The sequence below is a fragment of the Myotis brandtii genome, unplaced genomic scaffold, assembly GCF_000412655.1.
Source record: "Myotis brandtii unplaced genomic scaffold, ASM41265v1 scaffold116, whole genome shotgun sequence".
NCBI lineage: Eukaryota > Metazoa > Chordata > Mammalia > Chiroptera > Vespertilionidae > Myotis > Myotis brandtii.
Window position 1 is genome coordinate 1,985,374 of NW_005354010.1, and position 22,885 is coordinate 2,008,258.

General features: G+C 38.6%; 1 protein-coding gene across 3 annotated transcripts in view; it reads right to left on the bottom strand.

Moving 5' to 3' along the window:
* Positions 1-2,463: 2,463 nt before the first annotated feature.
* Positions 2,464-22,885, bottom strand: part of BIVM (basic, immunoglobulin-like variable motif containing) — a 30,945-nt gene continuing 10,523 nt past the window's right edge. For 2 of the 3 annotated variants that reach the window (XM_005858183.2, XM_005858182.2), the window contains exons 3-10: positions 21,338-21,464; positions 17,257-17,352; positions 16,632-16,736; positions 16,320-16,414; positions 8,331-8,463; positions 6,252-6,338; positions 5,129-5,225; positions 2,464-4,135 (exon numbers count right to left, since the gene is read on the bottom strand). In XM_005858183.2, the coding sequence (XP_005858245.1) occupies positions 3,842-4,135; positions 5,129-5,225; positions 6,252-6,338; positions 8,331-8,463; positions 16,320-16,414; positions 16,632-16,736; positions 17,257-17,352; positions 21,338-21,464 (1,034 nt within the window). In that variant the 3' untranslated portion in view covers positions 2,464-3,841. The remainder of the gene's footprint in view (positions 4,136-5,128; positions 5,226-6,251; positions 6,339-8,330; positions 8,464-16,319; positions 16,415-16,631; positions 16,737-17,256; positions 17,353-21,337; positions 21,465-22,885) is intronic. The other variant, XM_005858184.2, reaches the window with a different exon arrangement.

Here is a 22,885-nt window from a genome sequence, read left to right on the forward strand (position 1 = left end):
GAACACGCTTAATGCTGAGTCTGTTTCACTCGAAGCAACAACAGAAAGGTGGATGGTTTGCTGGTGTTTTTAAGTTAACATTTTTTGGATAACCTTGTAGTAACTAGATAATTTGTAATACGATTGAAAGCCTTAACCCTTGAAATATAGTTTACTTTTCTCTGGCATTTAAGATTTAGTATTCCGCCGCTTGTAAGTCAGAAATGAGGAGAAACGAATTGCCAGGTGAGTTCCCGGGAAGTCAGTGCCTCTGGAGACCTCAGGCCAGGATTCAGAGCCGACCACACCCCATTATAGTCCCGGGAACAGTTGTTCAGAAATTCTGTTTCCTAACCTGTAAGCTGGGATAGCGCCAGGCCTGCAGGCGATTTTAGCTGGGACCAGGGCTGACTTATGCCAAGTGCTTACTTACATTAGCAGATACTCAATAAACGATAGCTTATCCCTACTGGTTCAGAATTGAACTGTTGAAACTAGACTCAGAATCAAAAGGCAGATAATCCCTAGAAATCAGCCTTCGTTGTATTTTACAGAGATTAATATCATTGCCTATTCGATTTTTGTCTCCCTCCACGGTAGACTGTGAAGTTATTGAAGCCAAGCACTGTTTTGTTGACTGTTATGTGCCCCGCTCCTGACACTTAGCAGGGATTCCATCTTATTTTCTTAAAAAAAACAAACAAAAAAAAAAACAAAAACGCTTCAGCTTCCCCTGAAGTTCTGCAGCGCCCCTTGCACCCAGCGGGGTGAATTTCCTCCCAAGGCAGGAAGACACCGGTCCCGATCCCACCCGAGCTACATAACAGCCGCCCTGCGTTAATGGGCTGAACTGTGTTCCCCTCCAAAGTTATGGTGAAGTCCTAACCCGCAGTAACACAGAATGTGCCTGGATTTGGAGACAGAGACTTTCAAACGTGGATGAAGTTAAAGTAAGGCCCGTGGGGTGAGACTGATCCAATCTGACCAGGGTCTGAAGCAGAGAGACACAGAAAACGTCCACAGAGAAAACGCCACGTGAGGACACGCGAGGAGGCAGCCATCTGCGTGCCAAGGAGAAAGGCTCAGGGGGAAGCAAAGCTGTCCACACCTTGATCTTGGGCTTCCAGCTTACAGGACTGTGAGGAAATCGATCTCTGCTGTTTAAGTCACCCAGGTTGTGGTGTTTCGTTGTGGCAGCCCTAGCAAACAGATCCCCTACTATAATCTTAGGCAAGTTTCTTCACCAATGAGAGTCTGTGAATAAAATGGAGATGCCACCATCTTCTTGGGGTTGTTCCGAGGTCAGCGGTTTAACATGAAACAACCAGTGGATACTAGTGCCCAGTTTGTTAAGTGAATGACTAAGGGAGACAATGCTATGGGTAAAATTGAGATACGGAATGTCATCACATCCTAGAGCACCTTGCCGAGCCCTGCCAGCGTCCAGAAGAAGGCAAGTTGGAAAGTGTTATAGCTCCTGCTCCAGCTTGGCCTAAGGATGGGGACTAGTACTGGGAAAAGAAAGTTTCAGGATTTTATGTAAATGAACATGTTTTTTTTTTACTGAGAGCTGGGGGGGTAGGGGGAGTAAGCTATTGTGGGCATGTGAATACTATAAGTGTTTTTAAAACCAGAGCACATTTCTTAAAATACAAAATATTATTTTGAAGGAATAGCAACTAAGGGGTGTCTGTCTGTTTTATAAGCCATTAGCTCCTTGAGATGCTGTTTAATGGGCTCTCAAGTTTCAGAACAGTAAAATACACATCTTCTGGAGTAATAGCAAGCACTTAAATAGCAATTCCTACCTATAAAGCACTGTTCTGAACACTTTATATGTACTAACTTAATTATTCAAAACAATTTATAAAATAGATACTATTAGCCCAATTTTACCAATGAGGAAACAAGCACATAAAAAATAATCTTAATTTTCCCAAGATGATACAGGTAGTAAATGCAGAGCCAGTATTTGAACCCTTAATGCTTCTATGGACACTCCTAAGAGGACTTGACCAAAAAAATAAATATGACAGGAATGTTACTAATACTGAAAGAGAAGTGTGGAGTAACGTGCAGATTGTTTCTGGAAATGTCTCTGTAAACTTCAGTGTGCTCTTGATAACTCAAACTTATTAGTGTCACTGTATTCATTATTTTATGTTGCATTTGTCTCATTTCCTCTTGGCTCTTTCTCATCTCTGAAGTACTCAAACTAAATTAAATTGCTGACATTCAACCACGTTTGACCTACAAAATTGACAACTTCATTTGTTTCAAGCTAATAAGAATTAAGTTTCTAATTTCTTATCATAAAGTCTTATAGAAATCTAAAATTATAGTCAATGCATATTATTCCATTAATTAAAAAGTCAGATATGAGATGGTTTCTTTTAACACACTACTTAGACAGAATTGACAAATTATGTACTTCAAACAAAATTAGAAAACTCCCTAAAACAAAGGTTAAAACATTCACATGAATAAAAGTAGAAAACAAAACTTTATTTGATGAAAACTTCGTAAAAGTTCCAGTATGAAGTAACAAAATCAACAACCTACAAATCTTTCAGTCCACTGCGTTTCAAGCAAAATATTCCCTTCAGAAAAATGACCATTTCATAATATATATCCTCTTTTGTAGGCTTACACATGTCTGAGTGGACAAATGGATATAAAATTCAAAAGAGAAAATAAAAATATTTAAAAAATAAAAGTCTGAGCCTTCTCCTTGAGGTGTATTGCAATATGGTTACCAACATATTCAGCATCTTGTAATAATCAAGTTACTGATTTGAGTTCTGGAACAGCCTCTGAAATGAAAGAACAAGAGATCCTAGTCCTTTGTGAGTCACGGGTTGACTACACAAGAAAAATTGACAGTAAGTACAGAGGAGCTCAAATATATGAAATCCACACTTTCTGAGCTACTTAACACTCGCTTCAAACAACTAATTATCTAATGTTTTAAAAAAGAAAACAGTTCAGAGTGTGGAATATGGATAGTTGCCCTCTGAATGCATTCTTAATGCTGTTATCAATATATGACTCCATATTGAAGGACTAATCAAATATCAGATCTCATCTCACAGATTACCATGGATACAGAAACTATGGATGCCACTTGTTCTTTTACTCAATGCCTAAAACAGATTGTAGACCTACAGAAGTCTTTCAAGACCTAAAGTTCTTGTCAATATTTGATAGTAACATACCAAGTCAAGGAAGTCAAGAATATCCTGAAACAATGTATTAGGTCACCCATTTGCACCAATAGAAAGGATTAGTTTCTTGAGTCTTTTTCTCTTTCGCCTCTTTATTGAAAATCCTGAGAAAGTTAACCAGGAAACAAATGAGGCAGGCAAGATACTGCTATAAGGGAAAGAATTACTGGATTCACTGAATAATTTTAAATGAGCTTTAACCATGACAGAAAACTAGAAATCAATAGCCCCATTTTTTTAAGGGCAGATGGTACCTTAGGAATAAAACTATCTGCAACAAAAGTCTTGGGATCAAGTCGTAATACATCCTGTCAAGCTTAACTATTTCAAATTGTGATGTTATTAAGTAAATTTGTATTTGTTTATACGTAATTGTATTGGAGTTTGTTAAATTGTCCAGCATGTTTATATACCCTTAAAGTGTAAAAAATCAATAGTCTGTGCTTATCTGCTTATATATCTGAAATCACCCATTAGAATCATATACAAGCTTATTTACTGGAGAACTACAAGGTTATGTTTTGTACCACCAGATCTGTTCCTACTTTAAGTTGACTTAATAAAATCTTCTACCGTCTTAATACAGTCCTGTACAGACCGTTGTGTAGCATGAGGAGTTTTTCAGTACCCAAGCATAGTCAATCATTCCCACCATAATCACTGTAACCCTGGTAGCCACTGTTCCTTCTCTCATGGATACTGGACATCTTTTTCCATGCTGAGTCCTGATGGAAACTAGCACTGAAAGACCGGCCCAGGCGCCCATGATGCTTCTTGGAGATATTGTCTTCACTCTCAGATTTGGCAATTCCCTGGCCCTGTGTTAGAGGTTGTGACTCTTGTCTAATGGTTCCAAATGGAAAGTTCCAAAGGCCAAACCTTTGCCAGCTAAGTCTCTGGAATGCTATAATACAATGCAAATTTCCCCCAACCTGAGAAGGAAAAAAAAAGTTGGGTGAAGAAAATGATGGGAAATGAATTTCCTATGAATTCCCTTATATGTTCCCCCTTCATCTGCCTCAGAACAGTACATATTCTTTCAGACATTATCAGATCACACTATCCTGCATTTTCCCTGACCAGCTGTCATTACAAAACTATAACAATGCCCACACCCTTGTCAATATTTGATAGTAACATACTAAGTCAAGAAAGTCAAGAATATCCTGAATCAATGCATTAAGTCACCCATTTGCACCAACAGAAAGGATTAGTTTCTTGAGTCTTTTCTCTTTGCCTCTTTATTGAGAATCCTTGGACAGTTAATCAGGAAACAAAGGAGCCAAAACACCTTGCCCTCATATGCCACTCACATACACTATAGCCTCCCCTTCTGCCTAAACACCATCATTCCTCTTCCTCTTACACACTCTTCCTTTGTTAGTGGGATTATATCAATGGGCTGTACTCCATAGAATCTACCTTTCTCTGAGAAATACCCCCAGCAGTCTTGTTTATATACATGGCTCTGCCCCAAGGCCACAGTTAATAGGGCTCAGGAGTGAACACCTCAGATTTGGCAATTCCCTGGCCATGTGTAGGGCCAAGCTGCGCCAAGACTATGGAACTAGGCCTGAGGCAGGCCAATCTCAGTATAGACTGCACATCTCAAAGAGAGACATAAAGATGATGATCATCATCACGAAGTAAGTAATTAGACAAAAAGCCAACAACATATAACTTCCAAAAGAATTACAGACTATCTACTTGGTCTCTGTTGACATTCTTTTACCTGGTACCAGGCCCTTATGAATCTAGGCTACACTCCTTGCCCTTTCGTTTTTAACATACCCATGTGTTCTTAAAATAATTTTCACTTTTCTGTCAAAAATGTTCTAAACTGGGTTTCTATTATTTATAATCTAGAGTAAAATAGTGCATTTTGGCCAGTTGGGAAATGCCTTCACATACAATGGTGTTCTTACCTTCTTGGTTTTTCGATACTGCAGTCCCCTCTCCAAGTGCCGGATATCTAGAAATTCTGGATTTTGAGTATTCAGATCAGTAACAATATCTGCCCACCTATAGTTAAGAAGGAAGAATATAAAGCACAATTTTCTTTTTAGTAACAAAATACCACTGTAATGAAACTTTTCACATGAGCAATATTCTACAATATTACTGTGGCAATAAGTTGTTTATCTCAGGATTGTTCAAGTTCTAATAAACTCTTGTTTTTATGACAATTCTGTATATGCAACTATTGCCAAGGTTCTCAGTTTAAAAATGGTTAGTCTCCCTATGAAATAAATATATATCAACCTATTAGACAATATCCTGCAGGCTAAAGTAGAAACAGTCTACATTTTCTTCTTAATTAGAGTCAAATGCATTTCCAAAACACTTAAAATTGACATGCCTTTATTTACAAACAATATGACTGTGTGGAAAATCCAAAGTAATTACAAACTGCTTTGTATTGCAAAACTATTAATAGAACTAATAAGTGAATTTGGCAAAGATGCAAGATTTAAGGCCTATATAGAAAAACCAATTATATTTCTGTACACAGTCAGAAAATAACAGAAAGGGGAGGAAATCAATTCACAATAGCATCAGAAAATACACTTAGGAGAAAATTTTAACAAAATATACATAAAATCTATATTGAAAAATACAAAATATTGCAGGAGAAAAGTTAAAGCTCTAATTGCATGGAAGTATAGTCTATATCAGTGATAGCGAACCTATGACACACGTGTCAGAGGTGACACGCGAACTCATTTTTTTGGTTGATTTTTCTTTGTTAAATGGCATTTAAATATATAAAATAAATATCAAAAATATAAATCTTTGTTTTACTATGGTTGCAAATATAAAAAAATTTCTATATGTGACACGGCACCAGAGTTAAGTTAGAGTTTTTCAAAATGCTGACATGCCGAGCTCAAAAGTTTCGCCATCACTGGTCTATATTCACAAATTAGACGACTCCATATTGTTATGATGTAATTTTCTGCAAACTAAACTATGGATTCTATGGATTGTATTCCAATCAAAATTCCAACAGGCTTTTCAGCAGAAATTGAAAAAAAGAAGTTAACATACTTTTTACAGTGAATAGCAGGATGTTTTCTACTTGATTCTCCAATTAAGATCCAATATTCTACTTCTTGTGGTGAGAGGGGACCCCTGCTAGATTTAAAATACATTCACAGTATGTTTAATAAAGGTCATTTACTCACTTGAAAATAGTGCTTCAATTATCTACACTAATAAAAGAGAAACATGGTAATTAGCGTACGACCGCTACCCTTCCCATTGGCTAATCAGCATATCCTTATGCAAATTAACTGTCAGCCAAGATGGCGGCCGGCAGCCATGCACTGAAGCGAACAGGGAGGCTTGCTTGCTCCAGTGACGGCGAACTCCAACGTTCCCCGGCGGACTTGCCGGCCTCTCAGCTGCAACTCTAAGCAACTATGTACTATGTTGCAAATAAGAAGCTAAACAAAACCCCAGAAACCAGCCGGACTGAAAGCCAGCCGGACCGCAACATTGTATCGATGTTTTCAGCAGCGAGGCCTCAGAGCTAAAGCTGGCCCAGAATAGAAAAAAAAAAAAAGAAAAAAAGGAGCGGTTGGGAGCTTCAGTCCCCCGCCAGCCTGAAAACAGCCCTCAGCCCCTCACACAGACTGGCCAGGCACCCCAGTGGGGACCCCCACCCTGATCCAGGACACCCTCCAGGGCAAACCAGCCAGCCCCTACCCATGCACCAGGCCTCTATCCTATATAGTAAAAGGGTAATATGCCTCCCAGCACCGGGATCAGCGGAGCAGCGAGGCTCCCGGCCCCGGGATCAGCGTGACGGGGCAGCGCCCAAACCCCCTGATCAGCCCTGCTCTGTGCCTGATAGGGGGGAGCTCCCCAATCCCCTGATCGCCCTGAGGCTCTGTGTGTGACAGGGGGCGGGGCCACAACCTCCCTATCCACCCTGCTCTGTTCGTGACAGGAGAAGGCGCCCCAACCCCCTGATCAGCCCTGCTCTGTGCCTGATAGGGGGGAGCTCCCCAATCCCCTGATCGCCCTGAGGCTCTGTGTGTGACAGGGGGCGGGGCCACAACCTCCCTATCCACCCTGCTCTGTTCGTGACAGGAGAAGGCGCCCCAACCCCCTGATCAGCCCTGCTCTGTGCCTGATAGGGGGGAGCTCCCCAATCCCCTGATTGCCCTGCGGCTCTGTGTTTGACAGGGTGTGGCGCACCAACCCCCTGATCGGCCCTGCTCTGTGTGTGACAGGGGGGCGGGGCCCCAACTCCCCTATCGGCCCTACTCTGTGAGTGACAGGGGGGAGCTCCTAAACCCCCTGATCGGCCCTGCTCTGTGTGTGACAGGGGGGCGGGGCCCCAACTCCCCTATCGGCCCTACTCTGTGAGTGACAGGGGGGAGCTCCTAAACCCCCTGATCGGCCCTGCTCTGTGCGTGACATTTCGGGATTTGGAGAAACCAAGTAGTTTTCCTCTTACCCAACATTCACAAAATTCTATGTCCAACATCCTGCTTCTCCCAGCTCGATCCTGCCTGTCTCAGGATCCCCCCACAACCCTCCACTCTTGCCCAACTCCAAATGCCTTGAGTGGGATACAAAGTTCACACGGCGTCCAGTCTCAAAGAACCCATCCTATCCCCCTGATGACCAAGCCATATTCTCTCAGCCTGAGTTTCGGTCCTCTCTGAGAGGAGAGTGCTACCTCTTCTTCCTCTTCAAGTATGAAAAATATAAAACAAAACAAAAACAGAACCTTAGCTGGGTGAAGAAAACCATACCTAGCAATACTTTTACTAAAAGTATTCATGGCCTCTGTTTTCACCATTCTCAAATAGGACTCTTCTTCCTTTGCTTTTAACTATCCTGGCATTATATCAACCCAGCATGAAGAAAACTTGCTCAGGAGGGGAAAGAGTACTAAAATTCAGTGGGCTTAATAAATTCATTTTTTAAATAAATAATTTTGTCAAAGAAATAAACAGAATTCAATCAAATGCAATTCTGCAAAAGAATAAGCTCAAATGTTTACAGAATAATATTATTTCATATAAGGAAAGCAAGTCACTAAGTCTTCCGATTTCTGGGCACTAAATATTTCTTAAATGCTTTCTACAACACGTAACATACAGAAATGCTTACCTGAATGCTTTATTGGCTTTAACAGGGGTTGCTTCAAAGCCAATCGGACAAAAGTAATGATTCTGGCAATGATAAATATAAGCCATGGATTCATCTTTTAATCCACGAGTTAACTTCGACAAGGCCCCTGAAGCTACAATAAAAACGAAGACAGAGAACCATGAAGCACTAGCCATGCTTTATCCAAAGGACGAGTTAACGACTGAAAGACAGCGAAGACATTACTGGGAACACACTGACATGGCTGGGGGGAAGTGAGAAGCTACTGATGATACCAAAAAATACGAATGAATTTATTTTCAGCTTCACCCTTCACACTGAAATACAGGAAAACAGAATAGCAAACTAAAGAACTGAAATATGCCTTGCTTACCAAAACCTTCTAATAACACACATACTTGTCTATGAAATTTAATTATCGTATATACCTAGTGCATATAGTAATGGTCTCAACTTTTCTGGTTGAGTACATCTGTCACTAGACATTTCTGAATAAACATGCCCATTACAAGCATTTCTGTTTATAAACTCTGTGCATATACTACTGCACTATTACGTGTTTTTTTAAAGATATACAAAAAGTATGAATTTTAAATTAGATTAAAATATAGACATTCTAGTATGTTCTTTCCTTTCCACAATGGTCAGCTCTACAGTGTGTACATCCCAGTTTGATGACCACTGAGATATATGAATATAGATTCCAGATGATAAAGTTCCAAATATGGAAACTTCCTCTCACTAACATACAATTTACTCTTTCTCCAAAAGTTATACAGACTGGAGGAGCAGCTTTCACAAGATAAGAATATCAGTAGAGGCAGACAGGTAGTAAGTACCAGGGCGTCCTCTTATAATTGTTCCTCCTTGTATATTTCCCATGGCTATATTACTTGTGAGCTAATTTCAAAAGAATTACCATAAGCAACAACTTTTTACCAGCACTTAACACTTAAAGCCATTAACTGAGATTTCAGTATCCCGCATCTCCTAGAAGAAACTAAATTATTCATTAACAAATAGCCTATTGAAACTGGAAATCCTAAAAATAGTTGAAGTAGATGAAAGCTTGCAAATCATGGTTTCTCTGATTGACTTTCTAGCCACTACAGTAGCTGAAGAACTCTAAGAACTGCGGGTCAGTGGCTGTAGCAGAGCCAAGGAGGGGAACCCCACCCCACCCTGCAGATGCACACAAGTTATGAGTTCCACAGACACAATAACATTTCTGTCTTAAACTCTTCTCTAAGGTTTCATCCATCTTTCCCACAGATTTCTGCCTCATGGCCTACCATCAGAACATACATGCACGGCAAGGTGGTCTTTTCTGCTTAAAATCTCTATTTTATAATGATAAACACATCTTTCTTTTTGGGTTCTCCTGACAATTTAAAACTTGACACCCAAGGGAAGCTGTAAATGAAAAATAATAACTACAATTCAGAAGATACTCAATATTTCATTTCCATAGCTGAACTTGATTTGCAGATAGGTTCTAGGATAGTGAACACATTTAAGTACATAGATTTAGACTATTCATAAATTCAATAAATCCAAAAAATGTTTATGCACATAACCAGTTTAGGAAAAAACTCGAGATATTTTAAAAATTGTGGAAATGCCAAATAAAAATTTTTCCCAAATGACTAAAATTGTAATGAAAGAACTGGTATATAACTTTTCAATGGAAATCTGTGTTTCACACCTTCCTTAAGTCAGATGTAATACAAAACAGCTCACTTCCGTATTGTGACTATGGTTAGCAATTATTTTTTTAACACATATTTATTGAGTCCTCCCATGTGTGAGGCACTGGTAAGACAGGAGGGAACAGGCTGGGTTCCTGGCCTCATGGAGCTGACTGTCCAGCGAAGGACACCAACAATAAAATAATTATGGATGGTAGTTTGTGCTTTAAGTGAAATAAATAGGGTGCTGGCTTAAAGGCAGGCTCAGGCATCAGACTTTAATATTCAGCGATGGCTCCTTGGAGGTGGTGGCATTTAAGCTGAAACATGAAAGATGAGAAGGATGTGGGGGAAGTGAAATCTAGGGGACAGAACAATCCAGAAGTAAACAACAAGAATATTGTATCTTTCACAGACACTGTCTCATTCTGAAGTCCCTCATAGTCCTGTGAAGTAGGTACTTGCAGTAGGCACTGGATTAGCAATTAGTTTAATGTCTTGGAATGTATTTCAGATTTCTAAGGTCTTGACAAAGAGGTTAGATAACACCTCTTTAGAAAGACTACAGCAGTTTTCAAAGTTGGGCTTGCAAGGCTTGTTAAACAATAGATCAATCGTGCTTGGCCGAGTCAGTCTGCGATGGGGACCAGAAATTTGCATGTCTAGTAAGGTACCAGGTGATGCTGATGTTGGTCTAGGGACCATATTTTGAGAGCCACCAGTCTAGAGTTAAGAGGAAATCTTATTTCATTCCATTCAGTATGTAATTTATGAGCACCTACTAACTATATCAGTAACTTCAGGAAACAAAAAACAAGTAATAATGCAATATATGAAGCTATCCTCATAGGAAGGATAAAACAAGTAACTTTAATATAGGGCAGAATAAGACAGTGACACAATAAAGGTTTGCAATTCAAAAAAGAAAGTGCACATCAGATCTATGGAATTAAGAAGGGGTGGCATCCAAGATGGAATGATTGAAGTGGAAGGATTTCGACAATCCAGGCAGAAGGAAGAGCATGAGGAGAAAACCAAAATCACTGGAGGGGAGGGATATAACCAGAGAACATCAAGTAGTGTAGTTTAAAATACAGGGTATGACAGTAGAGAGAGGCACCCCCAGAATTTCAGGGCAAAGTCATAAAAAGATCGTCCTTTGAAGTAAAGGATAGTAAATACAGTATTTAATGCATTCAAATGGTCATCCAATAAAATAATTCCATTTAGGACAAGACATATAAATGTGTTACATATGTAAACTAAATTCAGAACGATGTTCACTCTAGACCAGAGTATATCTAAAAAATCTGAAATTTAAGCAACAAAGCAGCCACTACAAAACGCACAGCCCTAATTTGTATGGTATAAAGAAAGGCGAAAAACACTACTAGAGTTAGCTGGCCTGCAGTATATGTCCTAATCAGCCAACAAGAGAATTCTGGTATCTCTGATATTACGTTTATCACTCTAAGTTAATATACCAACATTCTGATATTCACTGAGTTTAGTATGAGTTTCTTCTGTAGAGCTTGATCATCTATAGAAGGACTATAAAGAACTCTAGAACAACTTATTAGAATATATTTTTACACCTTGAAAGACAAGAACCAGATTTTATAATCCACTAACATAATATCCTGCAAGGCTCTTATTCCCTTGAAAATATTTTAAATACAACTGGGAAATGTAGGACAGCAGTGGAAGGCCAATCTTTACTGGCTTTGAATGATGCTAAAGTAGTTATGCTTTAAGCAAGCACTGGAGAGCTCTTTAAAAAGAAAGAGATCTATTAGCACTGCACATTTAAAAGATTTATCTGGCCTTGTGTCTATTATGAATTGGAGAAAACCAGGGGATGAGGAATATGAAAACTTAATGCAAAGTCCACCTGAGATGCGCTAATGCACTGCAGTAAGCTGGCAGCAGTGGCCCCAGTGAGGATATACATGAATTATTTGGGGGTTGGGCAGAGGTAGCTATTCTCTGTGAAGCAAAAACAATGAGTTACAATACCTACTGGAAGAATAAAAATGCACAAACATTAGTATAATTTTCAAGCTAGCTGATTAAAAATGAATCTAGACTTCTGTGGCACAAATGTTGGTAGCTAAGTGAACCAACAGTTTGAAGCTGCCTGAATAATAATAAGTGAATAATAATAATAACAGTAATAATAAGTAATAAATAAGAAGGGAGCCAATAGTTTGAAACCAATGTTGACAACTTCTAACACAAACTGTTATTGTAAGTAATTGCATCTCTGGAAAACATACTTCAATGCATATAAACAGCAAGATCTGTTAATTTTGTCAAAATCCCTGGATTTTGTTTTTATTCCATAAGCGAGCTGAGGAAATGAACATGTCAGCAAGAATGGGGGTGTTATAATATCAAAGAAACATAGTCCCCAGGAAAACATAAAGTCTATTGTGGAAAACAGGCCTAACGGTCCTTAAAAAAATAACTGAAACAAAAAGAGGAAATACATTTCAAAGTACTTTTAAAATGAACAGCAACAACTGACAATGGTTTTCACTACTGCATATCCCAGAGACAAATAAGAAAAGCCTAATTCTGCAACTCTTTCTTCCACAATGAGAGAGAACAGAAAAGACTTTTGCTTGACACATGCACCACTCCTCCTCTGAATACAATCAGAAGTACTAGGGTAACAAGTGTGAGGTCACAGGGCAACGTAAGGAATCATAGGGTTACTAGGGGCAGTCTCTGTGATCTAGGAGCTGGGCAGACTCATTAAAAAGATGCAACATGATATAAGGGCTAATGTGCCAAATGCCACAAGACAGACGCAAACAATCATTACTATTGGAATTAAGAGGGATCGGCTTCTAAAGTGGCAGGGAAAGCTTCACAGATAAAGCAGGGCTTGCACAAGACCAATGATTATTGAAGAGGAAGATAAGAACATTCCCAGAGTGGGGAGGGAAATCAATCATCCTTCAGAAAATAGACATAGAGAAAGAAACAGTGAGGAGTCAAATATTGCAATAGGAAAATGACGACAGGAATAAAACTGGGAAAATACAGCATTAAAATCTACTGATGGGCACTTAGGCTGTTTCCAAATCTTAGCTATTGTAAATTGTGCTGCTATGAACATAGGGGTGCATATATCCTTTCTGATTGGTGTTTCTGGTTTCTTGGGATATATTCCTAGAAGTGGGATTACTGGGTCAAATGGAAGTTCCATTTTTAGTATTTTGAGGAAACTCCATACTGTTCTCCACAGTGGCTGCACCAGTCTGCATTCCCACCAGCAGTGCACGAGGGTTCATTTTTCTGCGCATCCTCGCCAGCACCTGTCGTTTGTTGATTTGTTGATGATAGCCATTCTGACAGGTGTGAGATGGTAAAATAATGCAAATTTAATTAGCACCTAAAAGTGATGGCGAACCTATGACACGCGTGTCAGAGGTGACACGCGAATTCATTGTTTTGGTTGATTTTTCTTTGTTAAATGGCATTTAAATATATAAAATAAATATCAAAAATATAAATCTTTGTTTTACTATGGTTGCAAATATCAAAAAATTTCTATATGTGACACGGCACCAGAGTTAACTTAGGGTTTTTCAAAATGCTGACACGCCGAGCTCAAAAGGTTCACCATCACTGACCTAAAACAATCCTTAAAATCAACTCCATTACTCTGTTATGTACAAGACTATTCCATAATAGAACTTTGTCATTTTCACAGTCCATTTTCCTGTTGTTATGCAGGTATTACATCAAATACTCTAAAATCCTTGCATTCCTTTTTAGGAAAAGGAACTGCAAATTCCGTGCTGCTTTCTGAGTTTTACCAACACATATGTGTGCGCAAATACACACACACATACATTCACTCACACACCCCATGGGCCCAAACAATATAGTGTATTAAAGCAGTATTTATGACATACTTTACAAGTATAAAAGCTCTACATGTAAAGATGAGAAGAGCTAAAAATATTAAACTGTAGCCCTAACCGTATGGCCAGTTGGTTGAGTGTTGTCCCGTGCACCAAAAGATTGCCTGTTGGATTCCTGATCAGGGCACAGGCCCTGGTTGCGGGCTCAATCCCTGGTAGGGGGTGTGTAGGAGACAGCCAATTGATATCTCACTCTCACATCAATGTTTCTCTCTCTTTCTCCCTTCCCCTCCTCTCTCCTTAAAAATTAATAAAACATTTTTAAAGAAAAATATTAGGAGAAACCAAGATGGCGGCATAGGTAAACACTGGAGTTTGCCGCCGCAAACAACCACTTCAAAAATACAACTAAAAGACGGAACGGACATCACCCAGAACCACAGGAAGGCTGGCTGAGGAGAGACTCTTCAACTAGAAGGAAAGACAACAGCATACCGAGGCTCAGAGGAGGCGCAGTGTGGAAAATACTCAGGTGCGGAGGTGCGCGCGCAAAGCGGGCTGGTGGCTGAGAGCGCGGTTGTCGTTTTCGGTCAGGGGGGAGTCTCAGACTCTGAGCTCCAGATACGGGCGAATCGCTGGGGACTCGGACCCAAACGGGAGAAGCGGGAGTGTCTGGCATCAGTTGGAAGGCAGCTTTCCCTCCGAGGTTTGCAGCGGTTCCGGGGGTTCTGAGAAGCAGAGCCTCTGGGAACAGGACTGAGGGCACCATAACGGCTCCCTCCGCCCGCCCTGTTGAGCCCGCCCCGCCCAAGCCCTGCGCAGAGCCATTTGCCGGATCGCCTCAGGCAAAGGCTAGATTAGCACCTCCCCAGAGGACAGAAGTTTTCCGCGGCAGACACAGCTGATTCACACAGCCAGTCGGCCTGGTGGTCAAATCCCTCTAGTATTAACTACAACAATCAAGGCTCAACTAGAACAAGACTGCGCACAAAGACCACTAGGGGGTGCACCAAGAAAGCATAAAAAATGCGGAGACAAAAAAACATGACAGAAATGGAGGATATAGAGCTAAAAAACGCAATTTTGAGGGCTTGCAATAAACTTCTGGAGAGCCTCACGAAAACTAATGAGACCCTCGATGCTATGATAAAGAAACTAGAAATTAAGCATACACGCTCTGAAATAAAGAATATTACACCCAATAGCAGACCAGAGGAGCGCAAGAATCAAGCCAAAGATTTGAAATGCGAAGAAGCAAAAAACACCCAACCGGAAAAGCAAAATGAAAAAAGAATCCGAAAATACGAAGATAGTGTAAGGAGCCTCTGGGACAGCTTCAAGCGTACCAACATCAGAATAATAGGGGTGCCAGAAGATGAGAGACAGCAAGATATTGAAAACCTATTTGAAGAAATAATGGCAGAAAACTTCCCCCACCTGGTGAAAGAAATGGACTTACAGGTCCAAGAAGCGCAGAGAACCCCAAACAAAAGGAATCCAAAGAGGACCACACCAAGACACATCATAATTAAAATGCCAAGAGCAAAAGACAAAGAGAGAATCTTAAAAGCAGCAAGAGAAAGAGACTCAATTACCTACAAGGGAATACCCATACGACTGTCAGCTGATTTCTCAACAGAAACTTTGCAGGCCAGAAGGGAATGGCAAGAAATATTCAAAGTGATGAATACCAAGAACCTACAACCAAGATTACTTTATCCAGCAAAGCTATCATTCAGAATTGAAGGTCAGATAAAGAGCTTCACAGATAAGGAAAAGCTAAAGGAGTTCATCACCACTAAACCAGTATTATACGAAATGCTGAAAGGTATCCTTTAAGAAGAGGAAGAAGAAAAAGGTAAAGATACAAATTGTGAACAACAAACATGCATCTATCAACAAGTGAATCTAAGAATCAAGTGAATAAATAATCTGATTTACAGAATGAACTGGTGATTATAATGAATCAGGGACATAGAAAGGGAATGGACTGACTATTCTTGGCGGGGAAAGGGGAATGGGAGATGCGGGAAGAAACTGGACAAAAATCGTGCACCTATGGATGAGGACAGTGGGTGGGGAGTGAGGGCGGAGGGTGGGGCGGGAACTGGGAGGAGGGGAGTTAGGGGGGGGAAAAAAGAGGAACAAATGTAATCTGAACAATAAAGATTTAATTAAAAAAAAATTTTTAAAAAAAGAAAGGAAAAATATTAAACTGTATATTAAACTTTATCACAACATCGAGGGTCTCATTAGATTTCGTGAGGCACTCATCAATATACAGGTTACTATTATAATTTCTCCCTCAGATAAAAAAACATAAAAGTAACAGACTGTGTTTACTGTTTACATAGTCAAAACAGCTAATCTTTGAGGTGGTTTAAAACATGTATGAATACACATGCATCTTCTATATGTTTACCTACCAGTTTCTCCAGCTGTTTTATTCTTCCCATGAGGCTTATATAGAACATACGAGCATCCTTTTACATGGAAGTGGTCATTAATTTGTCTAAACCATCTGAAAATAACAAGAATATTTGCTCATAGAAACAGTTCCATAATAAAGATGGCACTATTCCAATTCTAGAGAAATTCAGGCAGAGCCCAAGTTTGGTATATCTACTACAGGTTGGGGCCTGGCAGCTGCATACATGGTTTACTATCAACACGCATCTACAGCATTATTATTTTATAGAACTAGAAATAAAATATGTCTCTAAGCAAGGGCTTCATACCTCATGAGTGTTGTATTTCCAGTGAAAGGGCCAAACCTAATATCTTCAAATGGGGGTTGAAAGCCCAAAATATGTAATGCTTCTTCTTGGGTAATCGGTGGAAGACTACAAAAGAAACATTGCCTTTCATTTTACAATTACAACCATATGCAAATATAACCTGTCTCAATGCTAATATTAATATGTCTGTCTGATTTGCAAAGAATTTTGGTAATATTTTTAATTTTTCTTTTATCAAAAATAATGCATACACATATCTTAGCTAAAAGACTTAAAACAAAATGAAGTAGTTTTTCCTCAATTTATGAAAAACCTATCCTTAAAAACCTTCCATTATAGAAAAAGCCCTGGGAAATAGGGTGCGGCTGGAAAGGGGGCCGCCCCCTCGCCCTTCACGCAACGCACGTTAGTGGGGAACCTGGTGCTAATCCATTCGTAGAGGACCGGCTTCTGGGTCGGGGTTTCGTATGCAGCAGAGCAGCTCCCTCGCTGCGATCTATTGAAAGTCAGCCCTCAACAAAAGGGTTTGAAGAAAGATCAAGAAAAAACAACAAAGGAAAAAAAAAAAGAAAAAGCAACACCAAATAGCATGGGAGTTTAGATACCAATAAATTAACATACTCACTTTCCAGCTCCCACTGTGCTATATAAGAAATTCCAACAAGAAACTAATGAAGAGATACCACAAGAAGTCTTATATTGTGGTCGGCTTATGCAGTACCTGGGAAAACAAAAGATTTTTCTTTACTTGAATGAATACAAAATAGGCATATAAATATGCAACTCTCATGGCAACTAAAAGTGTTTTAACATAATGAAAATTTTGATCACTTAAACCAATATAAAATCATAATTCACTTAAAATATTTTTATATTTATTAAACGTATCATAAATGCATAAACAATAAATCAATCATTTTAATAAAGATAGCTAAGTATGACTACTACTAGTTAAAGTAGATGCTATCTAAACCAATGGGGAAAAATAATGGTATACAAATGTAGACACCAACTACAAAAATTTCAGTGCAAATTCCCAGTTGAGCTGTAGATCAGATATATGATCTACAAATATTTTCTCCCACTCTGTATGTTGCCTTTTCACTTTGTTGATTGTTTTCTTTGACCCGGATAAGTTTTTAAGTTTGATGTAATCCCCTTTTGTCTATTTTTGCTTTTGTTACCTGTGGTTTTAGTGTCATATCCCAGAAATCACTTCTAAATCCAAGGTCATAAAACTTGTCCCCTATGTTTTCTTCTATGAGTTTTATCATTTTAGGTCATACATTTATGGCTTTAATCCATTTTGGGTTAATTTTTGTGTATGCTGTGAAATAAGGGTCCAACTTCATTCTTTTTTATGTGGATATCCACTTTTCCCAGCACCATTTTCTGAAGAGACTATCCTTTCTCTATTCCATGGTCATGGCACCCTTGCCAAAGATATTTTATTCATTTACATGAAGGTTTATTTCTGGAATCTCTATTCTATTCCATTGGTCTATATGTCTGTCTTTATTCCAGTACCACACTGTTTTAATTATTGTATATTTGTTATATGTTTTGAAATCAGGAAGTATGTGGCCTGCATTCAACTCTTGCAATCACCACCTCCCCAGCAATTATCCAGAGGCAGTATCTTCAGCTGGAAGTTGGGGAGTAAGATAATCAAGTGGCGATCAGCATGATGTCTCCTTCTGCGACCCTCCCTGCAATGCTGTTGCCTTGACCTAGATTTCCATGAAGAACTCCAATGCTTCAGCACTGATGCAACTTCTCAGACACCTAGATCTAACCAAAGGGTCACTGGATGGTTTCAAGACCATCATGTGAACTTTAGGGAAATCTGCATTGTTTTATGCCAGCAGATAATACACAGAATTGGACAAGTATGGTGTGGAGATTTTGATATTTCCTTGTTTCAACACAGACAATTTTCCATCTTGTTGTTATTGATTTCATGGGTTTGAGGAAAGTAGTGAAGTAAAAAAACTAAAACAAAACACGTATTCTATCATATTTAAATCTCCCCCTTCTATTTTAAACAATTCTTCACAAAGCCTTAGGATTAGCCTAGGCATCCTTAAGATTTTTTTTGTATTTCATCAATTCAAACTTGTTTACTGGTCTTGTTCATGATCAGCTTAACACTTTTACTTCTATCTTCTAAGGGTCTTTCTATTACAACCCTAATCCTGTGTAATATTCTTAGTGGGAAATAAGGTTGTTGTCCTGGTAGTTTTTCCCTTCAGGTTATTTCTCCCATCTGTCCTATCCCATCCAAGTCTTTATGGCCTCACATGCTATACTATTAAATTATTCATATTCATATGACTATTCATATTTGTTGTTAAAACAAATCTTAAGTCTAAGGAATTAGAAGCAAAAATGGGTAAAGATTTGCTCCAAAGAAACTAACATTAATGTTTTTTATTCTAGTGTTTCTTTCCCAGTACACTTTTCATACTAACTACTACCAATTTATCTTTGTAAATATCCTTATATTAAGAAATCACCAATGGCTTATTTATGCCCCAGAAAAAAAAATCTAAATCCTTAGCCCAATATCCGAGAAATAGATCATAAAAGGTGTTATAAAATATCAGAGTTGCCCTAACCGGTTAGGCTCAGTGGATAGAGCATCGGCCTGCGGACTAGAGGGTCCCAGATTCAATTCCAGTCAAGGGCATGTACCTTGGTTGTGGGCACATTCCCAATAGGGGGTGTGCAGGAGGCAGCTGATCCATGTTTCTCTCTCATCGATGTTTCTAACTCTCTATTCCCTCTCCCTTCTCTGTAAAAAATCAATAAAATATATATATTTTTAAAAATCACAGAGTTGTCCTGGCTGGTGTTTCTCAGTGGTTAGAGTGTCACCTGGGCACGGAAGGGTCAAGGGTTCAATTCCAGTCAAGGGTATATACCTGAGTTGCAGGTTCAATCCCTGACCCCAGTCCGGGCGCATGTGGGAGGCAACCAATCGATGTGTCTCTCTCACATTCAATGTTTCCTCTCTCTCTCTCTCTCTCTCTCTCTCTCTCTCTCCTCCCTTCTATTCTCTCTAAAAAAATCAATGGAAAAAATATCCTCGGATGAGGAATAACAAAAAATAAATAAAACAGAATTTGGAGTCTGGCTTTTTTCAGTTCCAATATATGATCTACTTATTCACCATGTGATGTTGGGGAATTTTTTTGTTTGTTAATCCTCACCCGAGGATATGTTTTTTTCCATTGATTTTTAGAATGGAAGAGAGGGGGAAAGACAGAGAGAGAGAAACATTGATGTGAGAGAGACATACCAATTGGTTCACACACACACACACACACACACACCCGGGCAGGTAATCAAGTACCTGCCCTTGAGCAGAATTGAAACAGCAACCTTCAGTCCACAGGCTGACGCTCTAACCACTAAGCAAACTGGCCAAGGTTGGGCAATTTTCTTAGCTTCTCTGAGTCTCACTCCAGATAAGCTGGTTTACCCTTCATTACCAACATGCCAGACACTTTCTTACCATCCATTCAAAGACCTAAAACCCTCCATCCCCTCAGATTTCCTCTCTTTAGACCCAACTCTTCAGGGAAGCCTTCTGATGTTCATTTCTTCCTCTCATGTTTTTTCTTTATTCATACCCATCATCTGATAAACTGCTTGAAATATTTTACATTTCCTGCTTAGTCCTCTCTTCTCAACTAGATTTCAAACCTTAAAAGAACAAAGACTATGTTTTATGTATCTTTGTAGTCTCAGCCATATCCAATATTTATTAAATAAGTGAAAATATTTAATATTTCTAAAACCTCAAACAATAGAATTTTTAAAACCTCAAATCAGAGATCAGCAATTTTATAGCTATCATGAATTAAATCTTTTTTTCTTGAGAAAAGGAACTTTATTTTAAGGTGACCAGATACCCCTAGTTGATAAAGGAAAGCTCTTCTTATTAGAAGAATGCCAGCTAATAAAGGCAGAAAAAAAGACAGAATTTTGAGATATCACCATTTCACAACAAGAATTCAGGCAAGGATCGTCAATAGATTTGGCTAAGACCATTAGATGAAAAGTTGATAGGAACAGGCTCTTAGCCTAATGCCATTGTCACCCCACTGATTACTTCATGGCTGCAGAAGGGGGAAAATAACTTGACAATGTAGGCTAAGGTTGTCACCTCCTAAATCCTGTAATCACTTTTAGAATCTCTAATATTAGATCACCAAGTTCTATGAACCTCCTGATGTAATAGAATACAAAGGACACAGGATCATTTAGGCAGTATTCTTGTGTAAAATGTTCAAGCAGGACCTCATTAAAGTCTTTATATCTAACATCTAATTTTCAGAAAATATTGAGGATATATAAATTATTTAGAAAAATTAATATGAAAAAAATCAGACAAATCCAGAAGGTAGCACATTCTACAAGATATCTGGCCAAGTCTCTTCAATAAGTCAATCACCTAGAATTAAAATGAGGTAGAGACTATTCTGGTTTAAGAGACACATATGAGCTACCACAAGTTAACACAAAGTATGGTTCATAGTTGGGTCCCACATTGAACAACCAGGAGTGAAGACATTTTCAGAGCAACCTGAGAAATCTAAATTTAGCCTAGGAATTAGATACTAAGGAAATATTGCTAACTTTAATAGGTATAACACTGGTACTGTGGTTAAGGAAGAAAAAAATCAATTTTTAGAGCTTACCATCGTCTGAGGTCTAATACTTTCCGCTGCTTAATATCTTCAAGAGGTGAATGCTGAGGCCACTCCCTTTGATGTCTTCCTTTTTTATCTGAAGTTTTTTTCTTGGAAATTTGTTTCTTTACATTGCCTAGAATATAAGAGTATAAAATAAGCAAAATGCTTAATATGAAGTAAACTGCCAGGACAATGATACTAATTGTTGAACAAAATTAAAAAGTAGCTGCCACTAGTTCTAAAAATGATATTTGTAAACATATTGAATAAATAAATGTATCCTCAGAAATTCTCTCCTACCTTACAAAGAGAAAATAAAAACAGATTTAAACAACCATAAATGTTATTTCCTATCAGATTTATACTAGTATATTCCAATTCCTAAGCTGGTCACTTAGCTAGTACATGAATCAATCACAAAATCTTTTAATTTAGAAAATCAAATTACCAACTATAAAATATTTAACTAGAGCACTTTCCAGAAAATGAATCCTTTCTATAAAACAATAAAACCACATTAATGTAATTCTGTTAAAAAGTAAAAACATTAGATCCACTAATGCAATGATGTGATATTTAAAAATATCTCCAGGCCTACAGAGCCCACAAAATGGATTAAAAATGATGCACCCGTTTGTGTTATTAAAATGCAACTTTAGCACCAGGAACTAGAGTGGAAAACAGTCTCTTTTCTGTGTGTGTGTGTGTGTGTGTGTGTGTGTGTGTGTGTGTGTGTGTGTGTGTGTGTGTGTGTGTGTGTGTGTGTGTGTGTGTGTGTGTGTATGCGTGTCTCTCTCTCTCTCCAAAAGACACATAAGATAAATAATAGTGGTTACCTATGAGGGGAGGGGAATTGGGAGCTAGACAAAAGTAAGACAAAAATGAGAGTTAGACTTTAAGTGTTTAATTTTTATGCTTTTCATTTCTGAGCCATGCTAATGTATTATTCAGTAAAAAATTACATCAATTAAAATATTAATAACTTCTGAGCCTCATTTCACTAAAATGCCATTAACATTTCAGATAGCTATGCTGAAATACTTTAATAAAGTCACACATATTCTATTTTAAATGAAATAAATCTGTTATAAAAATTAAATAAAAGCTAGTATTTTATTTTTATAGTTATTCATCAATTATGATATGTAATTATATAAACATATACCTAGAAAACAAACATGGAAAAGGGTCCATTTTATTCATTTAAGATGCTGTACAATGAAATCACCTAGTACTCAAAATCAGCTGGAACTTAGAAACTATTGGTATACAGGAACTTTCTCTAATTTTTCTAAAATGTCATAATAACAAACGCAATAATATCCTCATAAAATTCCTGTGTTACTGTGAGTTCAAAAAGAAAGAGATGAAAGCATTAGTATCTGCCAGAGGTCCACCACAATGCAATTGTGAAGGTTGTGCACTGCACCCTAGGTGAACTCCCTAGGTCAGTGGTCGGCAAACCACGGCTCGCGAGCCACATGCTGCTCTTTGGCCCCTTGAGTGTGGCTCTTCCACAAAATACCACATGCGGGCGCGCACGTACAGTGTGAA